The sequence below is a fragment of the Elephantulus edwardii genome, unplaced genomic scaffold (assembly GCF_000299155.1).
Source record: "Elephantulus edwardii isolate Elephantulus edwardi_28Jun2011 unplaced genomic scaffold, EleEdw1.0 scaffold00053, whole genome shotgun sequence".
In the NCBI taxonomy this organism is placed as follows: Eukaryota; Metazoa; Chordata; class Mammalia; order Macroscelidea; family Macroscelididae; genus Elephantulus; species Elephantulus edwardii.
Window position 1 is genome coordinate 3416387 of NW_006399803.1, and position 26889 is coordinate 3443275.

The 26889-nt window shown below is 39.7% G+C and overlaps 1 protein-coding gene across 2 annotated transcripts in view; it reads left to right on the forward strand.

Annotated features, from left to right (window-relative positions):
* NR3C2 (nuclear receptor subfamily 3, group C, member 2) overlaps window positions 1-26889 on the forward strand; it is a 488297-nt gene that overhangs the window by 370508 nt on the left and 90900 nt on the right. Inside the window, exon 4 of one of the 2 annotated variants that reach the window (XM_006886991.1) lies at window positions 26145-26492. The exons of the other annotated variant lie outside the window; for it this stretch is intronic. Within the exon in view, the coding sequence (XP_006887053.1) occupies window positions 26145-26492 (348 nt within the window). The remainder of the gene's footprint in view (window positions 1-26144; window positions 26493-26889) is intronic. 2 annotated transcript variants of the gene reach the window in all.

Below are 26889 nucleotides of genomic sequence, written 5' to 3' on the forward strand. Positions count from 1 at the left end.
CAAGCATACGTTGGGAAAAGATCACAGTATTTGTTCTTCAAGCGTGCTGTGGAAAAATATTTCTGCGATGATCTCTGATCACACTTATAAGTGTAAAGGATTTATTTCTGTTTTCCAGACAAATCCGAACCAGAGATGTTCCTTTCGAACAAGTATAAGCCTGGAATGTGTGTTGGTAGGTTCTGTTTACTTCCATTGTAGTGCTTGCTACTTGATCTTGATAGCTCATTTAATCATATTCTTCTACCTTAGGGCAGAGCTGCACTCAGGCAAGCAGGATACCTGCCTACCTATTACTTTCAAATGTTTAGAAAAGAATATTACATGTTCTTGCTAGTGAGGCATTCCAAACTCTCCATAGCACATTCCAGAATGCTGGCAGGAAATTCTCCCAATGTCTCATCTAAATCTCTTCTTCCCTTTAAGCCTTTTATATTTTATGTTGACCTCAGTGAAAATAGATGCTTGGCATTATTATTTCTTTTCGATTTTTTTAACATACTCTTGGATTGGGAGCTCTGGAGGCCAAATGGGTAGGGAGTTGCAGTGCCAAGCCAAAAAGGCACGCAGTTTGAATCCAGTTTCTCAGCAGGAGAAAGATGGGCAGTTAGCTCTGATGGGATTTACATCCTCAAAACACTGGCTGGACGGTCAGCTATGGCTCCATCTTGGCAGCAATGCATGTTGAATTTGATTGGGATTCCCAAGAAGCTTAGGTGGTTCAATGGACAAGGACTTGACTGCTTAACCATAAGGTCATCAGTTTGAATCCAGGAGACAGATTGAATCTATCAAACAGATTTGTCTGTCTGTTTCCATAAAGACAACCTCAGAAACCCTGTAGGATAGTTTTACCTTGTAATTCGGGGCCACTGTGAGTTGGAATCAAATAAACACCAATGGATTTTTATTAGGTTTCCCAAATGCCTTAGTTCCACTTTAAAATAAGTAAACGCTAGTCTTTTCTCATTCTGTTCTCTATAAGTATTTTCCTGCATGGCTTTGTGGATGAGAGAATCTGTCATTTTGGTTTTCCCTTCTGATACTCCCACCAACTATGTAGCAGCATAACAATGGCAGTATGCACGTGTGGGGGAGTTTATATTGAAAAAACTCCTCTGTCAGCAGGACCCTGGCTGTGAGGAGCTACCTTGTCACTTCACCTCTGCTTGCAGTTCTTCATAACAGGTGCCAAAGGGAGCTTTAGAATCACAGTGCAGTCCCAGCCCCATGCAGTGTGTGATCTCTCTTGTTTTAATACAAAACCAGGCAGCGTTTCAGCAGAAGAAGGCTCTGGGAGCTTTCCCCTTTACCCTTTGAGGAGAGGGTAAACAAGCTACTGTTTCTCTACTATTCTTCCTCTGAGATTCTTTCTTGACTTAATATAGTCCCCAGCCAGAGCCTTTAATGATCTGGCCCAAGTTGGACTCTGCCATATCCATCACTAGAGTTCGTGCACACATACACAAAGAGAGACAGAGAGAGAGAGACGTATTCACGTATTCTTATGCTCATACGCTCCTGGGTACGATTGGCATTAAAAGAAAATTTAAAAATGATTATTAAATATAAAAAGACAAGCTCATTTCTGTGGAGTTGATTCCAATCATATTTTCCTATAGAGTAGAACTTCCCAGAGGGTTTCTAAGCTGTAAATTCTTAGGGAGATATATTGCCACATCTTTCATTAACAGAGTGGCTAATGGATTCAAACCCTCAACCTTTCGGTTAGCAGCCTAGTGCTTAACAGTGATGCTACCAGGGGTGATTGATTTTCAAAGAACAGCTGTAGTTATGTTCTGTCGATTTGGAATCAACTCATAGCTGACCCTCCAGGGGATTTAGAGAGACTGCAAATCACTTGGAAGGACATTGCCCATCTTTCTTCGTGCAGAGCAGCTGGTGAATTCAAACTTCATGCCTTTGGGTTGGCAGCACAATTCCTTACCCACTGGGCCACCAGAGTCCCCTTATTAAGTATTACAGAAGGGGGAAAAAGCATATAATTACAGAAAATATAAATGTCAAAAATTGTCTTGTTAATAATCTGTCTAGCACCAGAAGTGCTTCTCAGTCTGTGTCTCTTTCTGATTCTCCATCTGTCTACAGCAGGGAGGATATCATATTATTTCTTAATGGTGCTGTCATCCTCCAGGAAGTAAAGTCAAAGGACTCTCTTCCACCTCTCTTGAGTCGTCTGCTCAATTCTGGCTTCTGTCTAAGGTGTCATCTTAGAAAGCTCAGTGATATTTAACTTTGGGCGAGTCTTCACACAGAAAAGTGACTGGTCAACATGAAACCTTGGTATAATCAGGATTACACTTAGAACAAACTAGAGGAGTTAGAAATTAACACAAAGGGTAGGTACAAATACCAGCTCCCACAGGGAAAGAAATTGATGTTTCCCGGCATTATCTAATTCTCTGAATATAGCATCTATTTGCTGAGCAAATCATTTGGGAAGCTGGACTCTGTGAAAAAGAATGTGGTATCAAGATCAAAAGGAGACTTATCAATGGCCTGTGTTATGCAGATGACACAGCCTTGCTGGCTAAATGTGAGGTGGACTTGAGGCCCTTGCTACAGAAGATCAAGGATTATAGCCTTCAATAGGAATTACATTTCACCATCAAGAAAACAAAGATCCTCACCACTGGTTTAATAGGCAACATCAGGATAGAGAAGAGATTGAAGATGTCAACAATTGCATTTTACTTGAACCACAGTCCTTGGTACCAGCAGTCAGGGGATCAGAAGTATTGTGTTGGGGAAAGTCTGCTCTCTAAAGGAATCTCTCTAAAGTCCTGAAGAGCAATGATATCACTTTAAAGAGTAAGATGGGCCTAATTTAAGCCATCATCTTCACTCAGCTGCTATGCATCTGAGAGCTAGACAGTGAGTAAGGATAACAGAGGAAAATTGCTACCTTTGAGTTGTAGTGTTGAAGAGAAGTACAGAATATCCCATGAACTGCCAAAGAATAAACAGATATATCTTGGAGAAAGTACAACCAGAGTACTTCTTAGAGACAAGAGTACTATAGCTTCATCTCACATATTCTGAGTGTGGTGTTAGGAGAGGCTACTCCTTGAAACAAGAGACAGCACATTTGAAAAGGTGAAACACTGATGAAAAAGAGGAAGACCCTCAACGAAATGGATTGACACAGTGACGGTAATAATGGGCTCAAATGCATTGGAGATGATGAGGATGTACAATAGGACAGGATTCAGATATGCTTTTCGTAGGCTCACTATGAGTCTTGACTAGCTGACACAGAGCAACAACAACAGCCGTCACCGACCTGAAATGCTTCGTATATTGTTTTATATTGTTGTTATTGTTATGAACCCCCAAGTCAGATTTCATTCATAGCATACCAGGTCTTCAGAGACAGGAAATTGCACAGGAGGAGGTTGCCTTTCTTTATCCTACAGAGCAGTTTGGTGGGTTCAAACCTTATGACTTTGGTTTGGCAGCACAATTTCTTACCACCAGAGCTCTTCCATCCCAACTAACTCACATCATTTATTATATATTAGTCCAGTTTCTCTGATACTATAATCTCTTTACCCAGAATCTAGGTCTTGTTCTGCTACATGACCATTCTCACAAAACCATGATATTTTCTACACAATTAATACTATTTGTTATCATCAGGTGCCATTGAGTTGGTTCTGATGCATTATGTTGTTGTTGTTATTTGCAGTTGAGTCACCTGTGACCCATAGTGACCCTATGTACAACAGCTCTGAACCTTGTTCTGTCCTGAGCCACTCAAACAAATTCTGACACACCTAACCCTATTGCCCCAGTCACTGTCAATCCATCACATCTAGGGTCTTCCTCAACTGTGCTGTACCTCCACCCTTCCAAGCATGATATCCTCCTCCAAGGAGAAACTTGCTTTCATCCTCTCCAAGGCAGACCTCTATGTTTTCTTGGCAGTCCATTGTATGTATAAGACTTTTCTCCAGCACCACAATTCAAAGGCATTGATTCTTCTTCTGTCATCCTTAGTCATTGTCCAGCTCTCTGACACATAACAAGTAATTGCAAAGATCATGACACACTTTAGTCTTTAGATTGACTTTTCAGCACTCTAGAGAGATCCCTGACAGCAGATTTCCCAATGCAATTTGTCTTTTGATTTCCTGACTGCTGGTGTTAAAGAGTGTTGATTGTAGAGTCGGCAAGTTGTAATTGCTAACAACCTCAATCCCTTCTCCATCTATCATGGTGCTGTCAATTGGCCCAGTGGTGAGAATCTTTGTCTTCTTGATGTTGAGCTTCAATCCATATTGAAGACGACATTTCTTGTTCTTCTGCAGCAAGTGCTTCAGGCCTTTTTCCATTTCAGCAAGTAAGATTGTATCATCTTGCAGGTTGTTGATAAGTCTTCCTCCAATCCTAATAGCAATCTTCCTCCAATCTGATGCATAGTGGATATTCATTTTTTGCTAAGTAATTAATAAGTATATTTTATAGGAATATCAGCAAAATCTTATTTCTGTTAGCGGGTGCTGTTGAATAGATTTTCAACTTATAATGATGTAGAAATAAATAGCTCTTTTGCTATTCTTCCTTTATTAAAAGCAAATAAAGTTTACTGAGGGATAGATATTGTCTGGACCAGGGAAACATCCATTGTCACAGAGTAAAAATGGTGACTTGCCCGCAGCATCTTGTGGCTACAGTCATTATAAAAGCAGATCTCCAGTTCTTTCTGCCAGGAAATGAATGAGAGCCTTTTCCTTGGTAGCCAGTTTTACTGCCAGCCTTTTATTTGGTAGCCAATTTGTAAGTACAGATATCTTTGGATAGTTAACAAAAACCAATGCCACCAAGTTGATTCCAACTCATAGCAACCTTTCAGGACAGAATGGACCCACCTCACAGTTTCCAAGGTTGTAAATCTTCATAGATGATAATTTGTACATCTTTCTCCCACTGGGTAGCTAGTTCAAAAACTCCAACTTTCCATATGAATGGTTTAACTGCTGTTAACATATAGACCAAAAAGCAGTTATACAAATAGCATAAGAGAACACTGCATGGTTTATAAGGAAAGTGTGCTTCAGAGTGGTATTTCTCTGTTCCTCTTCCACCTGTAAGCTGTACAAATCATTCCAAAAGCTGGGCTCTGTGAAGCAGAATGTGCCTTGAAGATTGAAGGGAGATTTATCCACAGCCTGCATTATGCAGGTGACTCAACCTTGATTGCTAAAAGTGAGACAGACTTAATAAATTTACTGCATAACATCAAAGACTACAGCCTTCGATATGGGTTAAACCTCAACATCAAGAAAACAAAAATCATTGCAACTGGACTTACAGGAAACATCATCATAGAGAAAAAAAGAAATTGTAATTTATTTCACTTTACTTGGATTCACAAACAACACTCATGATAACATCAGTAAAAAAAAAAAATCAAAGGATGTATTGTATTTGGGACATTTGTTGTCAAGGGCCTCTCCAAAGTGCCAAAGAGTAAGAATGCCAGTAGAAAACTAATGTACATCCAGTCTGAGCCATGCTATTTTCAATTGCTTCTTATACATCTGAAAGTTGGACAAGTGCAGAATGATGATAGAAGAAGAATTGATGCCTTTGAATTGTGATGTTGGTGAAGGATATGGAATAGACCATAGATTGTCTAAATTAAACACATCTGTCTTGAAGGGAAATGAAACTAGAGTGCTTGGTAAAGACAAGGATGGTGAAACTCCACCTCATTTACTTCGGGCATTTTATCGGGAAGAACCAGTCCTTGGAGCAGAGAAAGATGTCCTACTGGGAAGTTAGAGGGTCAGCAAAGAGAGGACTGTCGTTAATGAGGTGGATGGACACAGTGACTACCACGGTGAATCTGAGCATGACAGAGATCGCAAGAGTGGAACAGGCCAGGGCAAAGTTCTGATCTGTTTTTCATAGGGTCACTGTGAGTTGCAATCAACTCCATGGCCCCTAATAACCACAATATACTAAAAAATAAATAAACTAGAGAAATAAATTTGAAAAAACAAACCCACACACAAAACCAAAACACTGACTCATTGCTGTCAAGTTGGAACTGACTCATAGCTGACTCCCTTGCCCCCAAAATAGGTTTCCAAGTTTGGCAATCACATGAGAGGAGATGGCTGAACTTTGAAATTTTACGTCATGGCATGGTTCAAATTCAAAAAACGAGTGTGTCAGGGATGTGTTCTGTCTCTGTAACTTTTCAATCTGTATGCAGAACAGATCATTCTAGAGGCTGGGTTTTATTAGGAGGAAAGTGATATCAGGATTGAAGGAAGACTCATAAGCAACCTATGTTATATAGATGACAAAACCTTCCTTGCGGAAACTGAAGAGGACCTGAAGCTCTTGCTGTTTAAGGTCAATGACTTCAATATGGAGTAAAACTCAACATCAAGAAAACAAAGATTCTCAACACTGGGCCAATTGCCAGCATCATGATAGATGGAGAAGAGATTGAGATTGTTAATCATTACAGCTTGCTTGGTTCCACAGTCAACTCTCTTGGCACCAGCAGTCAGAAAATCCAAATACAAATTGTGAACTGAGACTTCATCCACCTTGGGAGCATAGGCCCCTCCACACAGTCAGTACCGTTGGTTCACACCCGCCACCCCTACCTGACCATGGATGGTGACATTGCTGAGCTTGTGGTCAACAATGGTTCCAGCATGTGCAAGGCCGGCTTCACAGGTAACAACGACCCCCTGGGCTATCTTCCTCTCCATCGTGGGGTGCCCACGGCACCAGGGCATGATCATGGGCATGGGCTAGAAGGACTCCTAGTAGGTGACAAAGCCCAGAGGCAAGAGAGGCACTCTGACCCACAAGTACCCTACTGAACAGGTCACTGTCACCAACTGGAACGCCGTGGAGAACATCTGGTGGCACCATACCTTCTACAGTGAGCAGCGTGTGGCCCCTAAAGAACACCCTGTGCTGCTGGCAGAAACCCTCCCTGAACCACAAGATTAACTGGGAGAAGATGGCCCAGATCATGTTCAAGACTTTTAACTCCCCTGCCATGTAGGTTGCCATCCAGGCCACGCTGTCCTCTACACGTCTGGCCACACTACCAGCATCATGATGGATTACCCTCCTCCACGCCATCCTTTATCTGGACCTGGATGGCCAGGACTTGACAGACTACCTCATGAAGATTCTCATGGAGCGAGGCTATAGGTTCACCACCACAGCTGAGCAGGAAATTGTCATGACTTCAAGGAGAAGTTGTGTTACATTGCTCTGGACTTTGAGCAGGAAATGGCCACAGTGGCCTCCTCATCTCCCTTGGAGAAGAGCTACGAGGTGCCTGATGGTCAAGTCTTCACCATTGGCAATGAGCATTTCTGCTGCCCCAGGGTGCCCTTCCAGCCTTGTGGCATCCACAAAACTACCTTCCATCCCATCATAAAGTGTGACATTTGGCATCTGCAAGCATCTCTACACCAACACAGTGCTGTCTGGCGGGACCACCACGTACCAGGTCGTCGCTGACAGGATGCAGAAGATCATAGCGCTGGCCCCCAGCATGATGAGACCAAGATCACTGCTCCCCCTGAGTGAAAATGCTCTGTGAGGATCAGCGATCCTGGACTCCCTATCCACCTACCAGCAGATGTGGATCAGTGAGCAAGGCATGAAGAGTGTGGTCCCTCCATGCTTCTAGATGGACTGTTTAGCTACATTACAGCTTTTCTTGATTAAAAAAAAACAACCCTAATTTGGGGGGGAAGCCCAAAAATTATGATGAAATTGACATGGCTTTATCTGTTAACTTTTTTGTTTCATTTTTGAGGGGGCAGGGTGCTTAGCTCAGGGTTTTAAACTGCAACGGTGAAGATCACAGCAGTGTATGGAGTGAGAATTCCCCCACCCACGTTCTTAGTTCTCCAAAGTGGCCCAGGATTTTAATTGTCCATTATTCTTTCTCTTCTTAAATAGTCATTGCAAATAATCACAACATGGCAATGTGACAGGAAGCTCCTGTCTTTCCAAAAGCCTCTCCATTCCCCCTAAAGAGAAGGGCCCCATCCCTAACCCCAGGTCCACACACAGACAGGGGATGATAGTAGCATTGCTTTTGGGTAAATTATATGTAATCAAAATTTTTTTAAAAATTCCACCTTAATACTCATTTGTTTCATTTAGTTTTTATTTTCAGTAGTCAGCCACTGGAGGCCCTACTTTTGGGGGACCCCTGCCCCACCTCCCACCTCTAGAAATATGAAGGCTTTTGGTCTCGCTGGAGTGGCAAAGATGCAGAGGCAGCCAGAGCTTTTACCGGTGCACTGACTTGAGACCAGTTGAATAAAAGTTCACACCTTAAAAAAAAAACAAATAAAACACAAACAAACTAACCTGCCATCAACAACAACAAAAAAAACCAAAAAAAACTAATTTCATTAGGAAAATCTGCTGTCAAGGGTATCTCCAGAGTGCTGAAAAGCAAGAATGTCATTCTAGAAACTAAGATGTGCCTGATCCAGGCCACAGTCTTTATAATTACTTACTGTGTCAGAGAGATGGACAGGGACTAAGTATGACAGAAGAAGAATTGATGCCTTTGAGTTACAGTGCTGAACATGAAATTCCCAGAAAACTAACAAGTCTGTCCGGAGTAGGATGAAACCAAGCTGCTACCTGGAGGCAAGGATTTTGAGACTCTATCTCACACACTCTGGGCTTATAACCAGGAGGGACCAGTCTTTGGAGAAGGATATCATGCTTGGAAGGGTGGAATGACAGCACAGGAGAGGAAGGACCCTTAATGAGATGGGTTGTTATAGTAACTGGGGTAATGAGGGTATTAGAGACAGTGAGATTGGCACAGAGGAGGGTTCAGAACTGTTGTGCATAGAGTCACTAAGAGATGCAGTTGATTTGATGACACTAAATGACAACAACAGCAAGTAAGGTCTTCAAACCACCAGAGAAGCATGACCTTTGGATTAGCAATGCACAGGACAGCTCCCTACAGACTAAACTCTACTAATTGAGAATGTCTTTTAATGTTGTCAAGGGTTGTATTTAAGTATATCTTAATGTATTTCCTATGCAAAAAAAAATCAATAATTCCTGTTAATTTATTAATTATATAATCAGCAAGACTATTAGCAAGTGTCCTGTATTCCAGTTCCTCAGTCACTTGAAGAATATAAACAATTAAAATGGATCATGCGCTCATAAGATGATGATGATCAATCTTGACACTAATTATCTAGTTATGAAAAGTGCTTGTCCCTGCACCTTCCTCAGTTCAGTTGTGTACACAGCCTTGAGGGCCATGTGTGATTGTTTTCCTATTAGTCCAAATCCAGGAGGTTTTTCTATGCAACTAGTTCAGCCTGTGGAAAGATGGCATTCTCCTCCTTGGGTTTCATGACACAAAAATGCTTAATTGTACCCCAGACAGTAAAGACATTTCTCTTCTAGCCATGGAAAATCTGCTAGAAGTCATGCAAATAAGGAGGCTGCTGAAAACATGAGAACACATTCAAACATCCTTATCCAAGATTAGAGTCTGAGAGTGGAAAGAGAAATGATATCTGTTAAAGAAAGATCATGAAGTTCATAGTTGAGGTGGGAGTGCTGTTGCTGTGCTACAGGTTTAATTCAGTAGTTGTATTTGTCCCATGAAAAGGGAAATATCTGTATTCCAAAAGGCAGCACGGGATGACAAAGTAAAATATTACAATGAAATGTGAAAGGAGCTGGAGTCGGAAAATCAAAAGGGCCGAACTCGTTCAGCATTTCTTAAGCTCAAGGAACTGAAGTACAAATTCAAACCCCCAGTTGTTATAATCAAGGGTGCTTTGGGAAGAATATTAAGTGATGCAGGAAGTATGAAAAGAAGATGGAAAGACTACACTGAGTCACTATATCGAAAGGAATTGGCACACACAGAAGAATGTAATGAAATAACATATGAGCAAGAGCCAATGGTGATGAAGGAAGAAGTTCAAGCTGCTTTGAAGTAAATAGCAAAAAACAAGGCCCCAGGAATAGATGGTATACCAATTGATACATTTCAGCTAACACATGCTGCCCTAGACATGCTCACCAAGTTGTGCCAAGAAATCTGGAGAACAACCACTTGGCCAACTGACTGAAAGAGATCTATATTTGTTCCCATTCCAAAGAAGGGTGACCAACAGAGTGTGGAAACTATAGAACAATATCGTTGATTTCACATGCAAGCAAGATTCTACTGAAGACTATCCAGAAACAACTGGAACAGCACATCAGCATAGAACTGCCAGAAGTCCAGGCTGGGTTTAGAAGGGGTCGTGGTACTAGGGATATTGTAGCTGATGTTAGATGGATCTTAGCTGAAAGCAGGAAATACCAGAAGAATGTCTATCTGTGTTTCATTGATTATGCAGAGGCGTTTGTGTGGATCATAACAGACTGTGGCTGACTCTGAGAAGAATGGGAATCCGAGAACACTTGATCGTTCTAATGCGAAACCTATACTTGGACCAAGAGGCAGTTGTCAGAACAGAGCAGGGAAACACTGCATGGTTCAAAATTGGGAAAGGTGTCCGCCAGGGATGTGTCCTATCTCCATACCTTTTCAAGTGTATGCAGAACAGATTATTTGAGAGGCTGGGCTCTATGAAGATAATTGTGGCGTCAGGATTGGTGGAAGATCTATTAACAATCTGCGTTATGCAGATGACACAACCCTGCTTGCTGAAACTGAGGAGGACCTCATGTACTTGCTGTAGAGGGTCAAGGACTGCAGCCTTCAGTATGGATTGAGGTTCAGTGTCAAGAAGACAAAGATTCTCACCCCTGGACCAATTGGCAGCATCAGGATGGATGGTGAAGAGATTGAGATTGTACACAACTTTAGTCTGCTTGGCTCCATGGTCAACACCCTTGGCGCTGGCAGCCAGGAAATAAAAAAATGTATTGCAATGGGAAAGTCTGCTGTTAGGGACCTCTCCTGGGCACTGAAGAGCAATGGTGTCACTCTGGAGACTAAGGTGTGTCTGATATAGGCTATGGTCTTTGCAATCTGTTGTTATGCATCAGAGTGTTGGACAATGACTAGGGAGGATAGAAGGTGAATTGATGCCTTTGAGCTGTGGTGTTGGAGAAGAGTATTGAATATATCATGGACTGCCAAGAAAACAAACAGATTCATCCAGGAGAGGTTTAAACCGGGCTTCCCCTTGGAGGCAAGGATTCTGAGGCTTTGTCTGACATACTTTGGACATGTTGTAAGGAGGGGCTGGTCCTTGGAGAGGGACATCAGGCTTGGTAGGGTGGAGGAACAGCGCAGGAGGGGAAGAGCCTCTATGAGGTAGATTGAGTCACTGGGGTAATCGGGATGGGTGTGTCAGAGACAATGCGATTGGCACAGGATAGAGCAGAGTTTAGGGCTGTTGTACATAGGGTCGCTATGAGTCACAGGTGACTCGATGGCACATAACATAACAACAGACGGATATCTAAAGGTACAGATCTAAGGAAATTCTGGTGGCTTTGGCTTAGCGGTAAAAATGGCATCCCAAAGGTATGAGTTCAAATCCACCAGGTTCTCTTTGGGAGAAAAATAGGTAGTTTTCTCCTGTGTGATTTACTACTTCTGAAAACCCACTGGAGGATCAGCTGTGAGCATGACTCAGGTCCGAGTTGATGGTAGATAAGAACTGTGATGATGGTACAGAAAAACTACATCACATAAATATATATGTGATGTAAGAGGAGCTTTGGTGACAAAGTGATAAAAAATTCCCCTGCAACTCTGAAGGCACACATTTCTAATACACCAGATGATATGCAGGAGAGGGATGAACAGTGTCCTCCTGTGTGATTAAGTGCCTCTGAAAGCCCTTTAGAGGGTTAGCTATGGGTTGGTTCTGACTCTACAGAACATAACAACATATAAAATATACAGATATATATGAAACACATAGACATGTTTGTATATTTACAACTGTTGTTGTTGTTGTTGTTGTTGTTGTGTACCTTTGAGTGCATCCAGCCCATAGCTGACTCTCTGGCTGGTTTTCAGAGGCAGTAATTGCAGGGAGGGAGATTGCCCATCCTTCTCCCACAGAGCAGCTGGTAGCCTCAAACCACATGCCTTTGCAATTGCAGTGCAGATTCTTACCGTTAGGCAACCAGAGCCCCCCTATATTTTATACATGTATGTATTGAGCTATAGTGCTGGAGAAGAGAGTTGGATACACCATGAACTGCCAGGAGAACAAACAGGTTTATCCTAGAGAGGGTGAAGTCAGGCTGCTCCTTGGAGGCAAAGATTCTGAGGCTTCATCTGACATACTTTGGGCATGCTGCAAGGAGAAACCAAACCTTGGAGAAGGTCATCATGCTTTGAAGGGTGGAGGGACAGAGAAAGGAAGAACATCGATGAGATGGATTGATTCAGTGACTGGGGTCATGAGGGTAAGTGTTAGAGACAGTAAAGTTGGCACAGGATACAGCAAGTTTCAGAGCTGTTGTACATAGGATCGCTATGACTTGCAAGACTCAGCAGCATATAACAACAACAACAGGTGTTAATATTTTTTAAATTTATTCTCTAATGTGGCATAAATATCTTCTAAAATGACAGACGACTTTCATTTTATGTTTTTCTAGCAAAATGTGATCTTTAAAAAATCACTTTAAAGTTCCTTATATCAATCTTCTGTTTCATTCTAACCCAGAAAAGAAAGATGTCCTGATTACTTCTTTTTAGAACTAAGGGATAATTAATTGAACACAATTGAGAAAGAGATTGATGAGGGAGTCATGAGAATCTGTTATATCTTCTCTAAAAGATCTGGTAAAAAACAAGGCTCCAGAAGTTGATGACATACCAATTGACATATTTCAACAAACAGATGCTGCCTAAATGTGCTCGCTAACTTGTGCCAAGAAATCTGGAGGACAGCCAACTGACCAACAGACTGGAAGAGATCTATATTTGTTCCCATTCCAAAGAAAGGTGACCCGACAAAGTGCAGAAATTATCAAATAATATTACTATCACATGGAAGTAATATTTTCTGAAAATCATCCAAAAACAACTGGAGCAACACATCAACAGAGAACTGCCAGATGTGCAGGCTGGGTTTAGGAGAGGCCATGGTACTAAGAATATTATAGCTAATGTTAGGTGGTTCTTGGCAGAAAGCAGAGAGGAATGTCTATCTGTGTTTCATTGACTATGCAAAAGCATTTGACTGTGTGGATCACAATAAACTGTGGGTGACTCTGAGAATGGGAATCCCAGAACATTTGATAGTGCTTATGCAAAACCTATACTTGAACCAAGAGGCAGTTGTCAGAATAGAGAAAGGAGACAGCACATGCTTCACAATTGGGAAGGGTGTATGCCAGGTATATATTCTGTCTCCATACCTTTTCTATCTGTATGCAGAACAGATCATTCGTGATGCTGGGCTGTACAAGGATGTGGCATCAAGATTGGGAAGATTTATCAACAACCTGCTTTATGCAGATGATGCAACCTTGCTTGCTGAAATTGAGGAGGACCTGAAGTGCTTGCTGCAGAAGGTCAAGGACTACAGCCTTCAATATGGATTGAAGCTCAATATCAAAAAAACAAAGATTCTCACCACTGGGCCAACTGGCAGCACCATTATATATATATATATTATGTGATCCCACCAGGATCCCACTTACTATTTGCATATTGGTTAGGATAGGAAGTTCATGGCACAGCTCCTGGGGGAGAAAGTTATTTAAAATGAGAAATTTATACCAGCAGTGTTAGTATAAAGTGCCTGCCAACATGTGGCTCATAATTAAGGACTTGGCACCTAAGTGTAGCCAATAAGCGTTTACTGAAACAACCAAGGAGAGAGAGCAAACCCACTTCCCCGCGAACAGAGGACTGGGGCTGTTTATAGTTACGTTCATGCAAGAATATACATGTACACGTGCATACGTGCACACACACTCATGCATGTACATGTGTACCCACATATGGCAACTATTGCTGGCGATGGAGAAATGGAGGGTGGCTCTGGTCAACCTAGGAGCATGAGGCCTTCCAACCATGTTAATTTGGAAATATAGTGTGTAGTGCTAAGACCCTAAATTTAACTTCACTGATGCTTTAATAATGGGAACATGCTCATTAAGACTCTTTGGCCAAAAATGTTCCTGTGTAATTAGCAAACATCTTAATTACACACCAGGATTTGAAGTCTATCCTATTCTTAAAGTATAAAAATAATATAGATTAGATTAAGAGAAAAGAATTAGAAGAGAAGCTATATAGCAAACAGGTTAAGATCACAGGCTCTGAGCCAGATTAGTTAATTCAAACCCTAGTCCTAGTATTTACCAGATCTGAAACCCTGAAAAATTACTTAAGCTCTCTTTTCATTTTCTTCATTTGTAAAATGGAAATAATAATGGTGTCTAATCATAGGGCTACTGGGAATTGAAATACTTAAATTATCTGAAGTGTCTTAAATCGTACATAATGTGCCAGCAAAGTTAGCATATTATTACTACTACTACTACCACTACTACTACTGTTTATTATTATTATTTCGATATGGTCTTTTTAACTACACGAATGGATCATTACACAGCAGAAATGTTGAATAGTAGTAATTAACAATTTAGAAATTTTATCTTAAAATCTCAGCAATTTACCTACATTTTCTACATAAAAGTGAATTAATACAACTTAAATGTAGTAGTTTGTTTAAATGTACAAAATGCTTAAAAATCCATGTTTTTTAAGGAGACATTTACTGATGACCTATAAGCGTGATGGGAAGAGATATGATGTTAGAAGAAGAAATAATGTGTGTGCTGTTGAGTTTATTTCTACTTATAATGACCCCATGTATGCTAGAGTAGATCTACTGCCCCAGCAGTTCTCATAGGTCCCAACCTTCACAGCAAAGATGAGGAAGACCCTCAGGTAGGTGACTGGCACAGTGGCTGTGCCAATGGGCTTGAGCCCGGCTGCACTTATAGACATGGCACAAGGCTGGGCAGTGTTTTGTTCTGTTGTAAATAGGGTTCCTATAAATTGAAACTGATTAACGAGCACCTACAACAGCAACAATCCTTCAGGGAACAGATTGCAAGTTATTTTCTGGCTGCTGGTAGATTCAAACTCTCAGCCTTTCTCATAGCTGTGGGCATGTAACCGTTACACCACAAGGATTCCTTAAAAGAAAGAGTACATGGGCATTTGTACCAATATTGAGGGGAGCTCAAAATAAAAAAAACACAGCATATGTCAGAACAGTCTAAAATTTTCAAACATTTTAAAAAAGCTATTTGAAGTGATGTAATTATAATTCATTTTATAATCACAAGCCCCGTGCTTTAGGAAAGACATTGATTAAATATACTTAATGTAATATACTAGAATACCTATCACCTTGAGCTATTTGAAAACAGATATTTTTTTTTCTCAATTCTAAATGGCCTGCACAGAATCACAGCATAAAGCTAAATGTAACTGAAATGTTAAAAGTAGTATTGATAATCTGTTCAATAGATTATGCTTCCGGCCTAACCTTGTACATAAATGATAGGAAAAAAATTAAACATCATTCTCTAAGATATTTCACAGCCCTGACCTTAAATCAGTCAGGAGAATAAACAAAGCATTATAGGATCAAAGCTTAAAACAAATGTTAATTTTATAATTAATTTTCAAACAAATACCATTTCTAATAAAATCTTAAAATGTCATAGTCTGCTGTTTCCACTCCAGTTATGGTTCTTATTATCAGCTGTTATATGAAAAACAAGAACATTCTCATGAATTTGGGATATTTGTAGTAATTTAAACACTACAGGAAAAATGAAGGCAACATTACAATATTATTTCAGAAGTTGGTCATGATTTTCAGCATGTTTCCATTTACTGGGTGCCCTTTATCTTCTGTAAAATAGGACAGGGAGCAGCATCAGACCAGTTTTCCAATGAGTCATCTGAAACTTAGTGTGAATTTGTGTGAAGCAGAAACAGACAAGATAGCTAATTCCTTAAAGGACCAATTCACGCAACTAAGGGTGTTCTGATCTCTCTAGGGCCACCATTTTTCATTATCTCCTTTGTTGAATTTTTTTCTTTCTGTTTGAGTGTATATCTTTTGGGTTTTGGGTTTGTTTTGGTTTTGGTGGTGATGTGTTTGGAGTTTTTTGGGTTTTTGTTGTTTGGTGGTTGGGGTTTTTTTTTTGTTTTTGTTTTTGTTTTCATTTTAATGGAGATTAGTTCTCATTGATTCATACATACACGTATTCCTCTCTTCTCTCTTCTCTTTTTGAGTTTTGTGAGGGTTTTTTAAACCTTCTTGTATTTAGCTAGTCTTTGAGGCCCTTTGTCCATTCATTCATGCATCAGAAGCATTTGGTTACCTGTTATATACATTGTTGGCAGTATTGGAGATGCTGTTTCTCATTGGTACACAAGAATATGATACATATAATATTTGTTTGAAACTATTCTAAAAACCGAAGTCTCTGCCTCAATCTAATGTCAAAGAAAAATTCATAAATAAATGATGACATTTTAAAATTCACTTGCTAATTTTGAGCTCAGTCAAGACCAATTTTTTACTGATTTCTTATGACCTGTTATAATATTTAGAAATATGGAATAAATCCCCTAAGAGGAAAAAATCATAATAAATATTTATACATCCAGTGGCAGAGCTCCAAAAAAATTTTAAAACAAGTTCTAACAGAATTCATAGAGAATTCAGTACTACAATAATAATAGTAGACAGTAACGTACCACTTTCAATGATAAAAGATAATGAAAAGAAACAAACTAAACAATGATACTCAAAAAACTCACTCAAACCTATTGCCTTAAGATTCAAATCTGACTCATACCTGTCTCTGCAACAGGTTTTCTGAGACTATAAATCGCACTGGGTGAGATTTCCCATCTTAAGATCTAATAAACTCAGTCAAATAAACTGATAAAGGAATAGATACAGAGCATGCCACCCAACAGCTACACATTCTTCTCCAATGTAGAGGAGTCATTCTACAGACCACACTTTATTAACATAAAGCAAAACTCATCAATTCAAAAGCATCAAAATAAATTATTACCTCTAATCATGTTGTTGTTGATTGCCATTGAGTTGAGCACAACTTTTTGCGACCCTATGAACAAAAGGCCTGAAGCCTTTCTATACCTATCTACATTTATCAAAGTTCATAGACTTTCCAGAAGCATGTGGTTTAGGAAGTGAATGCCACTCCTGCTTCCTTGAAATCAATAAGAAAAAAAAAGAGCAAATAAAAATAATTGAATACACATAAATGGAATAATACGTTATTTTAAAAATGTATAATATTACTATTGTTGTTCTTACCATTGAGTTGATACTACATCATGGCAATCCTGTTTAAAACAGAATAAAATAGTGATTCTAACCCATCCTCTGGAAACTCTGGTTGCCTAGTGATAAGAAGCTGCATTGCAACCCCAAAAAGTGAGTTGTTTGAATACACCAGCTGCTCCATGGGAAGACAGTCTCTCCCCTTGCAATTAACTAACTGCCTCTGAAAATTCAATGGAGGGTCAGCTATGGGCTAGTTATTATTCAGAGGTCCACAACAACATCAAACAAAAACCATCCTCTAATGCTTGCCAATTGTGAGTGCATTGTTGTAGCCACGGTGTCCTTCTATCTCTTTGAGGGTTTTCTACATCTTGGATGACTTTCTCCCTTTCCCAGTGTGAGCTTTTTCTCCAAGGACTGGTCCCTTCTGATAACATGTACAAAAAGCATGTGTGCTGAAGTTTCTCCTCTTCCCTTATAAGAAGCAGCCTGACTGTGCGTACAGATTTGTTCATTCTTCTTGTATTAATAGTGTCAATGACATAATTTAAAGCATCATTTCTTCTTTGGTCTTCCCTAATCATTATTCAAATTTCACATGCAGAAAAGGCAACTGAAAATAACCATGGTTTAGTTCATGCACCTCCTAGTTCTGAAGGGATTATACAGTCACTATTTCTTTTGTTATGGTGACTGGGATATTCCTTCTATCTTCCCATAATGTTTCCTGAGTTACTCTGTTTTGCCCGTGTTGTTGTTAAGTGCTATCAAGTTGTGCTGTAGCAAACCCATGAACAATAGATCTGAACCCTGTCTATCTTGGACCAATCCTTATCGTCCCTGACACCCACGAATCCAATGCTACAGTCACAATATCAACCAGTTTTACTGAACTTCCACCTTTCCAAGGAACAACCTCTCCCAATAGCATGACTAAAGTATGTGAGATAAAGCTTCACCGCCCTTGCCTCCAAGGAGAACTGTGATTACACCTTCTTCAAGGCATATCTGTTTATTCTTTTGACAAAACATGGGATATTCAGTACCTTCTCCATCACCACAACTTAAAGGCATCAACTATTTTTCTGTCATCAGTATTCATTGTCCAGCTCTCAGATGCACAGCAGATGATTGGAAAAATTGTGGTTTGAATTAGGTGCACCTTACTCTTTAAATTGACATCATTGATCTTCAGAACTTTGGAGAGATCGCTGAAGGCAGACTTTCCCAATGCCATATACTTCCTGATCGCCTACTGATGATTAAGGGTATTGATTGTGGAACCACGTAAGACAAAATTGATGACAATTTCAGGGTTTTTTTTATGATTGATAGTTTGGAGGTTTTCATTGTTATTGTACTAGTTTATTTACAAAGTTCAACTACATTGTTTTTCACACCAGATTCTTCCAATTTCCCTCAGAACCACCTCCACCTATCAAATTGTACAACCCCATGATTAATCCTCCCTCTTCTGCACAGTCTTTTCTCCATCATTCAGGTTGCTGCCTATTGGCCTGGTGAAGAGTATTTTTGTTTTCTTGATATTGATATGTAAGGCTGTATCCTTGATCTTCTGCAGCAAGGGCCTCACGTCCTCCTTACTTTCAGCATGTAAGGTTGTGTCATCTGCATAACACAGATTGTTGATGAATCTCTCTTTAACCTTTATGTCACATTCTTCTTTCTCAAATCCAGTTTCTTGGACTATTTGTTCAGCTTAAAGATGGAATAGGTGTGGAGACAGGACTCAGCCCTCATGAATACCTTGCTTGATTTTAAACCATGCATTGTTCTTTTAATCATCTCTTTTAAAAACCAGCTTCTTGGCCTAAGTATAGGTTTTGGATAAGCATAATTGAATATTCTGGAATTCCCATTCTTCTCAATGTTAGCCTTAGCCTGCTATGATCCACACAGTCAAATTCCTTTGCATAGTCAATAAAACACAGTAGACTTTTTTTTGTGGTATTCTCTGCTTTCGACTAGAATCCCTCTAACATCATCAGTGTTAACTCTAATGCCTATGTCTCTTCTAAATAGAACTTGAACTTGTAGCAGTTCTCTCTTCATATACTGCTATAGTCATTTTTTGGATGATCTTCAGTAATAGTGTATTTGTATGTGATATTAATGATATTGTCTGATCATTTCTGTATTCAATTGAGACACCATTCTCTGGGATGCAAACAAGTGTGGATCTCTTCTAGTCAGTTGGCAAAGGAATTGTTCTTACCATAGCATAGACTGGTGAGCACATACAAAGCTGCATCTGTTAGTTGAAACATGTAACTTAATACCCTGTCAATTCCTAGGGTCTTATTTTTTTGCCACTACCTACAAAGCAGCTTGAACATCTTCTTTCACCACTACAGGTTCTTTATCATATGAGGTTGCTATGAGTACTCGACTCAACGACACCTAACAACAACAACAACTTCCTGATACATTTTCAGTATCAGCTAACTCTTTTAGGGACAATAAATCTGTATATTCTCGCCATCATCTTTTGTTGCTTTCTCAGTCATCCAGGATTTTCCCCAGAGTGTTTCTAAGTATCACAGCTTGAGGCTTGAATTTGTTTTAATTTCTTTCAACTTGAGAAGTGCTGAATGAGTTCTTTGCTTTTTATTCTCCAACTCCAGTACTTTCTACATTCATTATAAGATTTGGCTTTGTCTTCTTGAGTGGCCCTTTGAAATTTTCTGTTCATCTCTTTGAATTAGCATTTCTTCCCTTTGCTTTGGCTTCTTACCACTCTAGGGCAATTTTCAGAGTTTCTTCTGATATCCATTTTGATCTTTTCTTCCTCCTCTGTTTCTGTAACAACCTTTTGTTCTCTTTATAGGTGATATCCTTGATAAATGTCATTCCACAACTCATTTGATTTCCTATCATTGTCAAGGCTTTGATTTTTTTTTTCTTCCATTCTTTTAGCTTGAGAAACGCCTAGCATGTCCTTACCTGTTGGCTTTCTAACTCCAGTTCTCTGCATATTTTATTCTAATACTTTATTCATCTTCTCATGCTGAACTTTGATATCTTCTGCTCAGTTCTTTTAATTCATTATTTCTTTTCTTCCATTCATTGTGGCTACTTTGTGTTGAAGAGAAAATTTCAGTTTCTTTTAACGCCCTTCAAATCTTTTCTTCCTTTCCTGTTTCTAATGACACTTTGCTTTTCCCATGTATTAGGTAATTTATAATTTGTCTAGCTTTTGATCGTTGTAGTCAGTGTGTCAGATATATTTTGAGAGGGTCTCTAAATCCTGATGGCATATACTCAAGGTCATACTTTGCTTCTGGTAGATTCATTTTACTTTTCTTTAGCTTCTTATGGCTGTTCTATCTGGCTAGTCCTGACTGATAAAAGTGAGCATCTTTATCTTCTTTTCCACAAATGTAGTCATTTTGATTCTTGTGTATTAAGTGAAATCTCCATATATAGTCACCATTTATGTTATTGAAAAGAGTAAGTCATTGGTTTTGCAAAATTCTATCATGCAGTATACCTATTTTATACAGTAATTTCTATTCTTAAAGCCTTATTTCCAGCTACTGACGATCCTTATAGGAATCTCTGGTGGCATAGTTCATAGAGTTGCATTACTAACCCAAAGTTGAATTCTCTCTCTGGCGGTTCGAATCCATCAGTGCCTCCATGAGAGAAAGATGGTTGATCTCCTTGTGTGATTTACAGCCTCTTAAAACTTGTTGTAAGGTCAGCTGTCACTCTTCTGACTCAGTGGCAGTGAATTTTATGAGATCCTTCTTATTCCAATGTTTACATTCCAGTCTCTAGTAAACCTGATTAAATGTTTCATCAATTTCAGACTACAGAAGTTGATATAAACCTTTAATTTTTTTCATCGTTAGCATTAGTTGTTGTTTACCAGTGAGTCAGAGCCAACCCATAGCTGACCCTCCAGTTTTTAGAGGCAATAAATTGAACAGTGGAGATTGCCCATCCTCCCTCAGAGCAGTTGATGGCCTTGAACCAAGTACCTTTGGGATTGCAGCATAGCTTCTTACCAATAGGCCACCAAGGTTGAAGACGAATTGGATTAACTGGTTTTCCTTGTAGATATCTGGATACTATCCTATCTTTAACAGAATTGTACTTCAGGGATTTTGCTCACTGTTGTTGGGTTTAAACTGATTCGTAGCTGGTCCTCCAGTAAATTTTCAGAGGCTATAAATTGTACAGGAAAAGATTGCTTATCTTTTTCCGGAAAAGTTCCTGGTGGGTTTGAGCCTCCAGAAATGATAAATATGGTCCATTCCTCCTCAATTTTTCATTCCTGGCCTAGCCATACTTATAATGTGTTCAGTTCAGAATGACCAGGACAGATCCGTTTCAGCTCACCAATGCCAAACTCTCTCTGCATAGCATTTCACTGTTGTCAGCTGAACCAATAACCCCTGAGGTTATCTGGGAACTGAAGCTACACCCACTCATCACCTTCAGTCTAAATTGTAGATTTGGTTTACAAACAGTATCACCATGGAATACTGTGCTCTCTCAATGAACTGAGGCCAAATGATCAACATTTTACAAAGATGAGAAACCAAAGAATGGGCCAGGAAGCTAGACTAGCTGGAACAGAAAACATGGAAATAATAAATAAACAGAATCATGAAAATAGTAAAGATGATGAAATATTGTGAAAGATATAGTCGATGTTATGGAATGAGATGTATAAAAAATTGTTAAATAGTCACTTAATCTTCTATGTAAATTTTTATCTCAAGCCCAATAAAATATATTTAAATATGTAGGAGATACAATATACTTGATACATTGTTGTTGTTGTTGTTGTAATGTCGAGTTGCTTGCGACTCATAGCGACCCAGTGTATAACAGCTCTAAATCCTGCTCCATCCTGTGCCAATCTTGCTGTCTCCAGCACACCCAACCCAATTACCTCAGTCACTGAATCAGTCCACCTCATAGAGGGTCTTCCTCTCTTACACTGTCCCTCCACCCTCCCAAGCATGACATCCTTCTTTTATCAGACCTGGCAATATTTCTGTGATGAATATTGATGACTGTGTTATTAACATGAATGGTAATTTTTAAAATCAGGTTAATTTACGTGGCATAGATCTGTCAATTTGATTACTGTTAATGCTCTCATTTATGTTAAAGGTAAGCAGAAGACGTCAGGTTAAAAATTTTAAAAACACTAAAAGCTTGTAATCATTATCACAGGTGAGTTATTACCACAGCCTTAAGTTCAGTTTGGCAATAGAGCTTTCCTTTTTATCTATTCATCCATCTTGAATTTACCCATGTACCCCCCAGTACCTGTCCACATCCTTCTGCTTTAATTTTTCTGTTACCTGTTTCAAAAGCCTTTGAGAGAAATGTAGAAAAAGAACAATTGCTATTAAAGTTAATAATGAATTTTCATATTTCATTAAGGTGACCACATTATTTGTTTTCCAAAATGAGTCCCTTTGGGAAGTAAGAAGAGTGATCGTGATAATCAAGCCAGGATAATAAGCATAAATTGAGACTCTACCCAGTAGACCACAGCGTATGGTCATGGCAATAGTAAATAATGTCACATCTCCTGAAACCCAATGTCAGATTCCTATTTTGTCTTTTTTTTTATTTCAGTGAACATCTACAGAGATTTTGGAATTCCATTCATTCATATCTTTTAGTCCTAGACTATGTCATATGAATGTTTAGCTTTATTTTAAAATATAAAGAATAGTGGAAAAGGTTCTAGTAGAACAGGTATGTATTGGTGTAATTTAGATCTAAAATTTTTTATTTGTGGAATTATTCTTTTAGATTCACTAACCTCTTCAAATTCTAAGCAACTGCTGTACTTTAGGAGAAGGAGTTGTTTTGAGATGCCTCAGAGAGGCTGGGAGCAAAGAGGACAACCTTTGTGCTTCAGCAATCTGCAGTGAGCCTGAGAACATAGGGCAAACTGTGGATAAAATAATGTGATTGCTCTCAGACAGTAACTTGAAGAGTAAGTGGTAGCTAAGTTCCAGTGAGGCACAGGTAAGGGGCTAAGGAAAGCTAATGAGAGAGCTGGCAACCCAGGGGTCTGTGGTTCAAACCCGTCAGTGGTTCAAACCCATCAGATGCTTCTCTGGAGAAAGATGGGCAGTCTCCTTCTGCATGATTAACTGTCTCTGAAAATGTCCTGGAGGGTCAGCTATGAATCAGTTCCAACTTGACTGTACACAACAACAGTAGCAGTATAGTTGACTTAATCAACCCACCATTGTTGATAACTCTGGTAAATAACAGGTGGAGATTATTGCTTGCTGTAGTACTTAGTCGTGACATGTGTCATTTATTAGCTGTTTGTTGTTATGTGCCGTCGAGTCGCCTGCGACTCATAGCGACCCTGTGTACAACAGCTCTAAACTCCACTCTGTCCTGTGCCAATCACACTGTCTCTGACACTCCCATCCCAGTCACTGAATCAATCCACCTCATAGAGGGCCTTCCTCTCCTGCGCCGTCCCTCCACCCTCCCAAGCATGATGTCCCTCTCCAAGGACCGGTCTCTCCTCACAACATGTCCAAAGTATGTTAGATGGAGCCTCAGAATCCTTGCCTCCAAGGAGCCACCCGGTTTAACCCTTTCCAGGACAAATCTGTTTGTTTTCCTAGCAGTCCATGGTATTCTCAATACTCTTCTCCAGCACCACAGCTCAAAGGCATCAATTCTCCTTCTATCTTCCCTGGTCATTGTCCAACTCTCTGATGCATAACAGGTGATTGGGAAGACCAAAGCCTGTATCAGACACACCTTAGTCTCCAGAGAGACACCATCGCTCTTCAATACTTTGGAGAGGTCCCTAACAACAGACTTTCCCATGGCAATGCGCCTTTTAATTTCCTAGCTGCTGGTGCCAAGACTGTTGACTATGGAGCCAAGCAAACTAAAGCTGTGTACAATCTCAATCTCTTCACCATCCATCCTGATGCTGCCAATTGGTCCAGTGGTGAGAATCTTTGTCTTCTTGACATTGAGCCTCACTCCATATTGTAGGCTGCAGTCCTTGACACTCTTCAGCAGGCGCTTCAGGTCCTCTTCAGTTTCAGCAAGCAGGAGAGAGAATGATCGTATTTTGCACAATCAATGACTTCTTCATAGCAAATACATTTTTTAAGAGACTTAAACGCAGGTTATATACCTGGATTTCACCTGATGGTATGCATAGGAATCAGATTGATTACATCTTGGAAAGAACAACTGGAGATGCTCAATATCAGCTGTAAAAACTAGGCCAGGAGCTGACTGTGGAACAGACCACCAACTACTCATATGCAAATTCAAGCTGAAGCTGAGGAAAATTAAACCAAATCCAAGGCAACCAAAATATGACTTTGAGTCTATCCCACCTGAATTTCAGAACCATCTCAGGAACAGGTTTGAGGCTTTGAACACTAATGAACGAAGGCCAGATGAGTTGTGGGAGGATATCAAGGGTATCATTCAGGAAGAGTGCAAACGGTCATTGCAAAGACAGAAGAGGAAGAAAAGACCAAAATGGATGTCAGAAGATACTCTGAAAATTGCACTGGAGCACAGAGAAGCCAAAGCACAGGGAAGAACTCAAGATACTAAAGACTTGAATAGAAGATTTCAAAAGGCAGCACGGGATGACAAAACAAAATATTACAATGAAATGTGCAAGGAGTTGGAGTCAGAAAATCAAAAGGGCCGAACGCGCTCAGCATATCTTAAGCTCAAGGAAATGAAGAACAAATTAAAACCTCGAGTTGCTATAATCAAGGATGCTTTTGGCAGAATGTTAAAAGATCCAGGAAGTATTAAAAGAAGATGGAAGGAGTATACTGAGTCATTGTATAGAAAGGAATTGGAAGACACAGAAGAATTTCATGAAACAACATATGAGCAAGAGCCTATGGTGATGAAAGAAGAAGTTCAGGCTGCTTTGAAGGAAATGGCAAAAAATGAGGCTCCAGGAATAGATGGTATACCAATTGAAGTATTTCAGATAACAGATGCTGCCCTGGACGTGCTCACCAAGTTGTGCCAAGAAATCTGGAGAATGACCACTTGGCCAACTGACTGGAAGAGATCTATATTTGTTCCCATCCCAAAGAAAGGTGACCCAACAGAATGTGGAAAGTACAGAACATTTTATTAGCATACAAGGTAATTTTTCTTTCTAAACTGGTCATCTACATTTCAATGGCTGTATGATCTTGGGATAGATTTCTTAATCTCTCTTGTCTGAGTTTCCTCATTAAACTTTGAGAATCCAAATACTACCTGCTTGTAAAAATTGTTGAATTGACTAATTTCTATGAAGTCTTTAGCACAGTGCTTGGTATTAGTATGTTCCACCATAGCAGCAGTAAACATGCTGAAATTCTTAGCTCGTCTCATTTTTGTTGGCGTAGATTATCTTATGTGCCCTGCATTATAATTTGCGTGTTACATTCCTTAACTCTTCCTACTAGGCTGAAAGCTTGTTGACAAAATCTAAGCTTAGATCTTACTGAAGATGAGTAGCTAGATTTCTATGCCGCTTATCAAGTACTTCACAGACACACAGGGCAAGTCTGTAGTATGAATTAAAGGAGAGAGAAATTTGTTCTCCTAATATCACAGGTAATAAGCAGAGGACTGTACATTTACATTAGCTGGTGGAAAATATTAGCATGAGAAGACTGCTTTAGAAGAAAAATATGCTTTGTCCAATATGAAGACAATGCTTGACTAAACGTTAACATGCATTTTTTAAACAGAATTATAATTTGCCCTTACAGTAAATATAACTCTTTCTTTTTGCAGCTCGAAAATCCAAGAAATTGGGCAAGTTAAAAGGGATTCACGAAGACCAACCACAGCAGCAGCCCCCGCCCCCACCCCCACCGCCCCAGAGTCCTGAGGAAGGGACCACCTACATCCCTCCTGCAAAAGAGCCATCAGTCAACACAGCGCTGGTGCCTCAGCTCTCCACCATCACTCGAGCACTTACGCCTTCCCCTGCTATGGTCCTTGAAAACATCGAACCCGAACTTGTATATGCAGGTTATGACAGCTCAAAACCAGATACTGCCGAAAATCTGCTCTCCACTCTGAACCGCTTAGCAGGCAAACAGATGATTCAAGTGGTGAAGTGGGCAAAGGTACTTCCAGGTAGGATGCTTTTTCTTTTCAGTCTGCAAATTAGCATCTTAGGGCCACAGCCTTCCCCCATCATATCCTGCAGGACCACTAGAGCATGCTTACCATTAAATGCTAATACCATTTTTTTCATTGATGTCAGGTGATTGAGTGTCTAATGTGTCTCTTCTGTTAATGATTTAAAGGAAAATGTCATCCTAAGAATGGAAGGTAAAATATATTGCATTTGTTAAAGTTGATCCCATTTAATCAGGGATCTAAGCGTAGGCCTAGTCAGCCAAACATATTAAGAAGTCCTTGGAAATACCATTTAAAAAAAAAATCACAGCCTTTTTAATTGTCCCCAAATTTTCTTCTTTAGTCACTTTTTTAGCTTAAAGTGCTTTAAATAAAAAAATTAAGAGCTCTG